The sequence below is a fragment of the Sus scrofa genome, chromosome 15 (assembly GCF_000003025.6).
Source record: "Sus scrofa isolate TJ Tabasco breed Duroc chromosome 15, Sscrofa11.1, whole genome shotgun sequence".
Taxonomy (NCBI): Eukaryota; Metazoa; Chordata; class Mammalia; order Artiodactyla; family Suidae; genus Sus; species Sus scrofa.
The window spans coordinates 48,690,643-48,699,275 of record NC_010457.5 but is presented as its reverse complement, the minus strand read 5'-3'; the positions used below and the strand labels follow the sequence as shown (position 1 = coordinate 48,699,275).

The window sequence follows — 8,633 nt, the reverse complement described above, 5'->3', positions numbered from 1 at the left end:
GATTCGACCCCTAGCCTGTGAACTTCCATATGCCTCAGGTTTGGCTATAAAAAAGGGGGGGGGACTGGTTGTAATAACCATCTAGTGTCTCTTAATTAGGCCTCTGGCCTGGCTAAGTATGGTTTTCCATTTTCCCACCTAAGGTGACTGGATGGGTCCAGCCAAAGGGGCCCTGCTGCCCTCACCAGCACCCCAAAGGGAAGGGTGGCTCTACTCCCTTGCTAGCACTTTCCGGGAAGGGGCAGCAGGCCTGGTCTCCACCTCAGTGCTGTTTGACACCTCCTCTTCCTAGTGATCAGCTGTGAGCTAAGGGAGTGAGGATTTCTAAGGACAACATGTGACTACCTGAGCTGACTCCTCACCCTCCATCCTGAGCCTGGCCTTCCCATCCCCACCTCCTCCTTCCTCCCTTCCTTTCGTTCATTCCTAGGCCTCTTCTTCTCTTTTCCTCTCCAAATAGAGAGTAAATATTTTATCACCCTCCATTCTTCACCCCATTCCTGCTGCCTCCTGCCCCTCTAGTCCTTCCAAACTCCTAAATGCCTTTGTCTGTCTCCTCTCCCCTTTGTACCCAACTGATTCTCCATTAATCACTCCCAACACACATCTGCTTGGGCCCTAGCAGGAGTTCTTGGCTGGCACTCACAGCTGAGCTGGTTACAATCATCAAGAAGGGGTCTTTCATCTCTTCCTGTCTCCAAGGGTGCCCCTCTTCCCAGTTCCTCCTCTAAATGCCTACAAAGGCCCACCCTCTTCCATTCTCACTTCCTCTCTCTGCAGAGCAGTCTCCCAAAGGCCAAATGACCTCTAAGACTGAAGCAGCCCTGCAATGGACATTTAAAATTGGTGTTGGCAGTGGCAGGGACGTTAGAGTACTCAGAAGCTGGCACGAGAAGAGATGGGGGTGGGGAATAAGGACAACCACAATGAAATAAGTGGGCCCCCCCTCCTTCTGGTACCCCTCTTGCTGCAATATGGAATACATCACCCAGTCAGGACATCCCCTGGCATTCATTGTAACCTAATTTTACCAGGATGAAAGTTAGGGTAGGGAAAGCCTGTGTAATTTTTTAGAGGTCTATGCATACTGTCTAAAAAACAGACGCATCCAGGGAGTACATTCAGTTGAGCGTATGACGGATAGGGCCTGGGAGTGGTGCCTGCTGCCTCCTTTACGGAACATGATAAAGGTTCGTGATTGCTATTTGTTATTTCCATGACAGTTGTTTCATTCTGTTGGAAGGACCCCTTTGAAATCATCTATCCCCGTCTTGGTTCTCATGTGATCGCAGGGCGTTGATCAACGAGCAGCAGAGTCAGGGACGGGTAGTCCTGGAGCAATATGCCCCGAGTGACAGGCCTGACAATCGGAGTGATGGATTCGAGCTGGGAAAGTGGTACTCCAAGCGAGGCAGTGACACCAGCGCGCCTCCACTGGTCGCTGAGAGCACGGCGAAGTGGTCTCCCCGGAGGCCAGAGCACAAAGACCCAGGTTCACCTTCTGATCCGCAGGCAGGGAACCTTAATGATGTCGAGATTAGGTCTATGTAAAATCTCTGCCCGGTGCGAGGCTGGCAATGCAAACTTTATTAGAAAGGCACCAGGGGAAGGAGGTGGAGTAGAGGAGAATACTGTTATTTTTAATACAAAGTTTTTAACTCCGAAATTTCCCTGGGAAATTTACCCCCTCCCCAGCCCCGAGAGAAGAAAACATGTGGGGGACGCATCTCTAGAGTTTGTATCCGGGTGCAGCACTTAGATTCCCCCAACCCCCAAATAGCAGCAAGGCTCTGTGCCGTGAGAGAATTTTATGCCTCTAAGCAGGACATTGTAAGAAACCTGAAAACACACTCAAAAACATCGAACCTATAAATCTGTGCGCCGGCGGCGCGCACAACCTAGGGAACAGCGCCTTATCGCAATCATTTCACCCCCTAAGGGAGTCCTCAAACTTGCAGGCTTCGGACAGGACTGGCTCAAAGTTATTGGAGCGCTTTACCCCGCATCCCGAGAACCGCTGCTGCCTCCGGGTCTCGAGCGCTTCCAAATGAGCCCACCCGGGAGAAGCCAATTAGGGGAAGAGAGCTGGACCGGAGCGGAGCCGGAGCTGAGCCTGAGCAGAGCCTGAGCAGGGCCGCAGCAGAGCTGGGTTCCCGAGGCACGGCCCGCCCCCAGGCCGCCTCGGGGAGAGGCTTGGACCTGACTGTAAGAGAGCCAACGCCGGGAGCTCCTACCCCACCCCCACCCCAGTCCACCCCACCCCAAACACACACGGCCTGAGGGTGACTGCCCCCGCCAGCACCAACTCCCCGCGGTGCGAAGGGAGAGAGAACAGAGCGATAGGGAAGCTAGCGAAAGACAGGGCGCAGACCTTGGGGTCACGGAGAAGTCCCCTGCTCTCCGGGACCCCAGGGTAGGGGTGGCCCAGTTGGGGGGAGGGGAGGAGTGCGGAGAGTGGTAAAGGCCGAGGCGGGAGAGGCGCGCGCAGGCGAGGCCCCTTTAAGGCTCTCCCCGCCCACCGGCGGCGCCGGCCTCCGCCCGCCGCTCTCCCCGCCCCGGGGTCCCGGCGAGAGCTGCGATTGGGCGGCCGCGGCGATCCCTTTGAAGTGTGGCTGCCGATCGCGGCTATTTGACGTGCGGCTCGCGGAAGGCGAAGGTTTTTGTGTTGCTCGCCGGGAATAGCGGCGGCGGCGGCGGCTGCAGCGGCGGCGGTGGCGTCGGTGGAGGAGGGGTGGAGGCGCAGCGGCTGCTGCACCGCGCTTGGCGCTGCGGAGCGAGCCCACCCGCCGCGGGAGCTCGCCTCCCCGGTGCTCCCCCTCCCTCCCCGCCCCCCCAGTGGCGCTGCCTCCTCCAAATGAGCGATTCGCCCGCTGGATCTAACCCAAGGACACCCGAAAGCAGCGGCAGCGGTAGCGGCGGAGGCGGGAAGAGGCCGGCGGTGCCGGCGGCGGTGTCTCTCTTGCCCCCGGCGGACCCCCTGCGCCAGGCAAACCGGCTCCCCATCAGGGTCCTGAAGATGCTGAGCGCGCACACCGGCCACCTCCTGCATCCGGAGTACCTGCAGCCGCTGTCCTCCACTCCCGTCAGCCCCATTGAGGTCAGTCGACTGGTCGCTGCCAGTCCAGCGCCGGCCCCATTCCGCCCACCACTGCCGGGCCCACGGCCCTGCTCCCTGCGCCCTGGGGCTCGGTGCGACGCTCAGGTCCGGCCACACTGGCGGACGGTGTGAGAAGGGACGGAGAACAGAGGGATCAGAGCCCACACGGTTCTCCCTGGGCTTTTCCGGAAAGGTTCCCCTTCCACACTCGCCTTTCGGAGCTACATGTTTTCTCCCGGATTGGGTTTGCTCTTGGAGTCTCCACTGGGTCTTTTACTTTTCCTCGCCACCCAGTTTCCAGGCCGGAGAAGATCTCTCCTGGGCCTCTCCCGCCCACCTCTCTCTACCCGGGTTTGTTCTCTTTGAAGCCGGATCGGCCCGGTCCTGCTCCGCCTCTGTCCCATCCGGTTAGAGCGCACTACGCCCCGGCACTCCCGATCCCAGGTCTTTCTTCCTCCCACTTCCCTGGGTGCCCTCCCCGGGAGGGAGGGGCTACCAAGAGAGCGCCAACGGCAGCCCTAGCTTCAGAACGCGCTTTTCCCGGCTTCTACCCCGCGGCGCCACCGCCTGAAACCCGTCCTAAGCGAAGTTACCCAAACTGAAGCAATAAGTTTTTCCCTGGGCATAGACTAGGGGGAGATTCGAGGGCAGGGGGCGAGTTACAGGCCCTCCCTCAGCCCTGACTCCAGAGAAGTCACCTTTGGTAGACTACTTCCACTGCTCTTTTCCCGGGACCGGTGGCGCACTCCGGGGACACCGAGAGCGAGGGATCTCACCGGCCGGCAGGGTTAGCGCAGTTCCGCCCAGCAGCCCCGCCCTCGCTCTCCAGACCCTGTCCCCAAGGTCTTCTCGCCTCGTCCGCCGCCTCGTCGGCTCCCCTCGCCCCCCCCCCCAGCTTCCCAGGCACCCCACTTGTTCACTCTCCCGAGCGGTTTCTCGTCTCACCCCCCTTCTCCCTCCCCTTGCCGCTGTCTCCCACAGCTGGACGCCAAGAAGAGTCCTTTGGCGTTGCTGGCCCAGACTTGCTCGCAGATCGGCAAGCCGGACCCGCCGCCCTCGTCTAAGCTCAACTCGGTAGCGGCGGCCAACGGGCTGGGAGCAGAGAAGGACCCCAGCCGCTCCGCCTCCGGCGCCGCCTCCGCTTCTGCGGCTCTCAAGCAGCTGGGGGACTCCCCGGCCGAGGACAAGTCCAGCTTCAAGCCCTACTCCAAGGGCTCCGGAGGCGGCGACTCCCGCAAAGACAGCGGCTCCTCCTCCGTGTCCTCCACCTCCTCCTCCTCCTCCTTGTCCCCAGGAGACAAGGCGGGCTTCAGGGTCCCAAGCGCCGCCTGCACGCCCTTCCCCCCGCATGGAGCGCCGGTCTCCGCGTCCTCGTCCTCATCCTCCCCTGGTGGCTCTCGGGGCGGCTCCCCGCACCACTCTGACTGCAAGAACGGCGGCGCAGGCGGCAGCGGGGAGCTGGACAAGAAAGACCAGGAGCCCAAGCCCAGCCCGGAGCCTGCGGCCGTGAGCCGCGGCAACGGTGGGGAGCCGGGCGGGCACAGCGGCAGCGGCACGGAGGCCGGGGCCTCCGGGCGCAAGTCGGAGCCGCCCTCCGCGTTGGTGGGGGCCGGCCACGTGGCGCCGGTGTCGCCCTATAAGCCGGGCCACTCGGTGTTCCCGCTGCCACCCTCCAGCATCGGCTACCACGGCTCCATCGTGGGCGCCTACGCCGGCTACCCGTCTCAGTTCGTGCCTGGCCTGGATCCCAGCAAGTCCGGCCTCGTGGGAGGCCAGCTATCGGGGGGCCTGGGCCTGCCGCCGGGCAAGCCCCCCAGCTCCAGCCCGCTCACCGGGGCCTCCCCGCCCTCCTTCCTACAGGGATTATGCCGAGACCCCTACTGCCTGGGAGGCTACCACGGCGCCTCACACCTTGGAGGCTCCAGCTGCTCCACCTGCAGCGCACACGACCCGGCCGGGCCCGGTCTTAAAGCTGGGGGCTATCCGTTGGTGTACCCCGGGCACCCGCTACAGCCCGCCGCGCTCTCGTCCAGCGCCGCCCAGGCTGCGCTCCCCGGCCACCCGCTCTACACCTACGGCTTCATGCTGCAGAACGAACCGCTGCCGCACAGCTGCAACTGGGTGGCGGCCAGCGGGCCGTGCGACAAGCGCTTCGCCACCTCGGAGGAGCTGCTCAGCCACCTACGGACCCACACGGCCTTGCCCGGCGCGGAGAAACTTCTGGCCGCCTACCCTGGGGCCTCAGGCCTGGGCAGCGCCGCTGCGGCGGCTGCGGCCGCCGCCTCCTGCCATCTGCACCTCCCCCCGCCCACCGCCCCCGGCAGCCCCGGGTCGCTGTCTTTGCGGAGTCCACACACTTTGGGGCTAAGCCGGTACCACCCCTACGGCAAGAGCCACTTATCCACAGCTGGGGGCCTGGCCGTGCCGTCCCTTCCCACAGCCGGACCCTACTACTCACCGTACGCGCTGTACGGACAGAGACTGGCCTCAGCCTCCGCTCTCGGATACCAGTAACTACAGCCCTGCCTCTCTCCCCAGCCTCCCCTCCCTCCCCCACCTCCCCTCCCCCCCTACTCCCGCTGCAGCCTCCGCCACTGCTTATCCTTGCTGGATCCCCCCCCCAGACCCTCTTCCCCACCGGACTGTGTATTTATTTACTATAATGTTAGCTTACAAGCTGGGAATATAAGTGCATTAACGGCCCACACGAGTCAATGGTATGCAAAAAGTCTGTTTCCCTCTAAATAATAATATTAATTACACGAGTAACTACAGGTTCCCCCGCCCCTCTTCCTTTATTTTCTGCTTTTCTTTTTCTTAGATGTAAGTTTTATTTTTTTTTTCCTTTTGCCTGTTTTGTTTGTTTGTTTGTTTTTTGATTGGTTTGGTTTTCGGGGGAGGAGGGAGAGTGGGGTTCTTTTTGTTTTCCCTTCCTGGGGAATTCTTGCATGCTTCTTAACCGTTCCAACTACATTTCCTGCTTCTCTTTCCCCTTCATTCCTTCTTGTTTCCGTCCATTAGCGGTTCTGTTGTTGGTTTTTTGTTTGTTTTGTTTTGTTTTTTTCCTTTGTACAAGTAACAGAGAGGAGATATTTTTTGTAAGGCATTTGGGGGTGCAGGGAGCGGCCTTGGGAGCTGGAAGTCTTGCACCCTTGTAGACCCGGAACTCAGCTCTGTGACTCCTCCCCGCCCACTTTCTCCCCGCAGGATTCCTGAGCTGCACCCTCCCCACCACCACCCCCAATTAGAGTCTGGCTCCCCTGTCTTGCTCTGAGCAAGAGTCAGTGGCCCTAGAGGCCTTCTACAGAGCCTTCCCACTTCCAGACCCTTGCTGTCTCCAAACACCAGTGGTCACACTGCCTGCTGGTGGGGGACCTTGCAAGGACTCATCTTACTCAAGAAAAAGTCCTTAGAAGGCCCTGCTGGCATGAAACTTTGCTCTTTAGAGTTTGCGAAGTGCTTTTCTAGTCACTGTTTTTCTCTCGGTCATCGGCCCCTGTCCTGGTGGTAGGGGCTGGGTCAGTGATTCTTGCTAGATCCTTCCAAAGCAGACCCGTGGTAATATCGAGCTGGTGATACAAACTTGTTAGCTGTTGGGGGGGAAGGTGGGGGAGTCAGGGAGCACGGGGATCATAGCGGTCCCCGCCCCTTCCCACGCCTTACCCAACAGAGTCCCCACAGTTGCCGTGGGCTCCCTCAGTCATTGGGATTGAAGACTCGCCCCCTGGGTCTTCTCCCAACACCCTCCCTCCCTCCTGGTCTTCGGCAGCCTCGCGGGGCTGCGGGGCCTGTTGGGGATGAATAGAGCTCTCCCTTGGTAAGACTTATTTTGTTAATAAATGGAGTACTTGGCTATATTCACACCCTGGTGTGTTTCTTGCCTCACCCACCGTCCCATTTCCAGACACCTTAGCAGATGCTCTTTTATTCTTGCCTAAAATACCTTATGGTTTCCTTCTCAGATTTCCGTTCAAGGACGAGTTTAATGCCTTTGCTCAAGGAAGGAGGCGGGGGCGGAGAAAAAAACAACTTCTGCCAACCCATTACAAATAACCTAAAACTGCGCCCCCCCCCCCCCGCAACTTGGTTACTTAGCGCCTAGCCTCATTTCAAAGGACTTGACATTTCCTGGGAACAGGGTGGAGGGGATGTGTAAATGTGGGTTTTCCTCTGGGTCGAGATTCGAGGTACAAGGGGCTGAGAAGGGATCCAGGGCCCAGAGACTTGGTAGCACTGTCCCCAGGCCCTGCGGGTGAGCAGAAGCGACGTGCCTCTGGCGCCACCTGGTGGCAGAAGGGAGAGACTGGCGTCAGTCCCGACCTCACCATCCAAGCTTCGAACTCCAAATAGGGTTTCTTTTCCCCGACAGTGCCTTTTATACACCTGGAAGCCAAAAGGTAAAAGCACCTGCACAGAAGGGTGCTTCTCAGGTTTGGGGGCTTCCCAAGGCCAGCGCTAGATTGTAGATCCCAGTCATCTGCGCCCCCAGAGACTGCTCTGAACGGAGTTTGGTTTTGCGGAGAAGGCAAGGCTTTTTAGTAGATTACTCGGGACCTAGAAGCTACCCTCGGTCCTTGTTTTCTTGAGCTCACACGATTGACACCGGCTTCCGCATCCTCGGGCAGGCGAGGGTTGGGGTGCTCTTTTGCGGGATGGTCGGAGAGGGCCGAGGCACCTCCCCACTGCGCAGGGTATTCTGGGGGGCGGGGGAGCCCAGGGCCTGCGCGTAATCTCGGGTGCTAACTCGTCCACTACCCCCGAGCTTGGGGAGGGGGAGAGGCGCCCCCAGAGGCTGGCACAGCTCAGCTTCCTGCTGCGGGACGCAGGGCGCCCGCCTCTCCCAGCATAGCGGGCCAGGGCGCCTCGGCTCTCCAGAGCCTAAGAGCGTGCGGGGCCACCTGTTAGGCGAGCCTTCCTCGCCCCCTCCTGGCGGCTCTCCTCTGCGTCGGCGCCGCGAAGCCTTTGGAGGTACTGTTGTTGATGTTTGTGTTGTTTTGCTTTGCTTTCTCTGTGAGGAAAGCCACTTTGGGGGCATTTCTGCTCCGTAAATTCTGTCCTTTTGAAACGACCATAGACCCAGAGGTCAAGTGCAGAAGGAGGAGACAGAGATGCTTTCTCTGCGCGCTGTTTCAGCCTACAGCCGGCCCCAAACTCCAGTAGAGAATCACAGGGTGGGCATCAACTTGGACCTGACAGAACCTCAGCGAAAGATGTTTTCGCGGTGGTGGGGGAGAATAGTTTGGGGGGTTGGGGTACCCCTATAGCTTTGTTACTGGGCATAATTCCTTCACTAATCAAGAAAGCCCCAGTCTTCTGCAGAAAATGGCAGTGCCGGTGCTCCAGCCGACTCCGTGCGTCTCTGGGGAAAGGACCTGGACCGCTGGCAACGTTGCGAGCACAGAGGGGGCTGGGCGGTGGGCAGCGAAGTCAGGGAGAAACTGCCTGGGCTGGAGAAGTTGCCCTGAGAGCAGTGTCCTCGGGGTCCTCCTGGGAAATTATCCTTATCCGACGTCTCAGAGTTCACATCGGCTGGCCG

General features: G+C 59.8%; 1 protein-coding gene and 1 long non-coding RNA gene across 2 annotated transcripts; one reads left to right on the top strand and one right to left on the bottom strand.

The window, feature by feature from the left end:
• Positions 595–2,503, bottom strand: LOC110256999. The gene is made up of 2 exons (XR_002339108.1): positions 2,372–2,503; positions 595–1,584 (listed from the first exon to the last, which is right to left on the bottom strand). It is a non-coding gene; the product is annotated as an uncharacterized LOC110256999 (long non-coding RNA).
• ZNF703 (zinc finger protein 703) lies at positions 2,637–6,960 on the top strand. Its single transcript, XM_003133370.5, has 2 exons — positions 2,637–3,097; positions 4,079–6,960. Exons 1-2 carry the CDS (start codon positions 2,855–2,857, stop codon positions 5,609–5,611), a joined length of 1,776 nt encoding a protein of 591 aa, XP_003133418.2. The 5' UTR covers positions 2,637–2,854; the 3' UTR covers positions 5,612–6,960.

What these genes read in the sequence shown, in the direction of transcription:
- ZNF703 (XM_003133370.5), top strand. Translation starts at nt 2,855, where the DNA reads ATGAGCGATTCGCCCGCTGGATCTAACCCAAGGACACCCGAAAGCAGC. An exon ending in CTCCCGTCAGCCCCATTGAG is followed by an intron (nt 3,098 to 4,078) that starts GTCAGTCGACTG and finishes TGTCTCCCACAG; the next exon opens with CTGGACGCCAAGAAGAGTCC.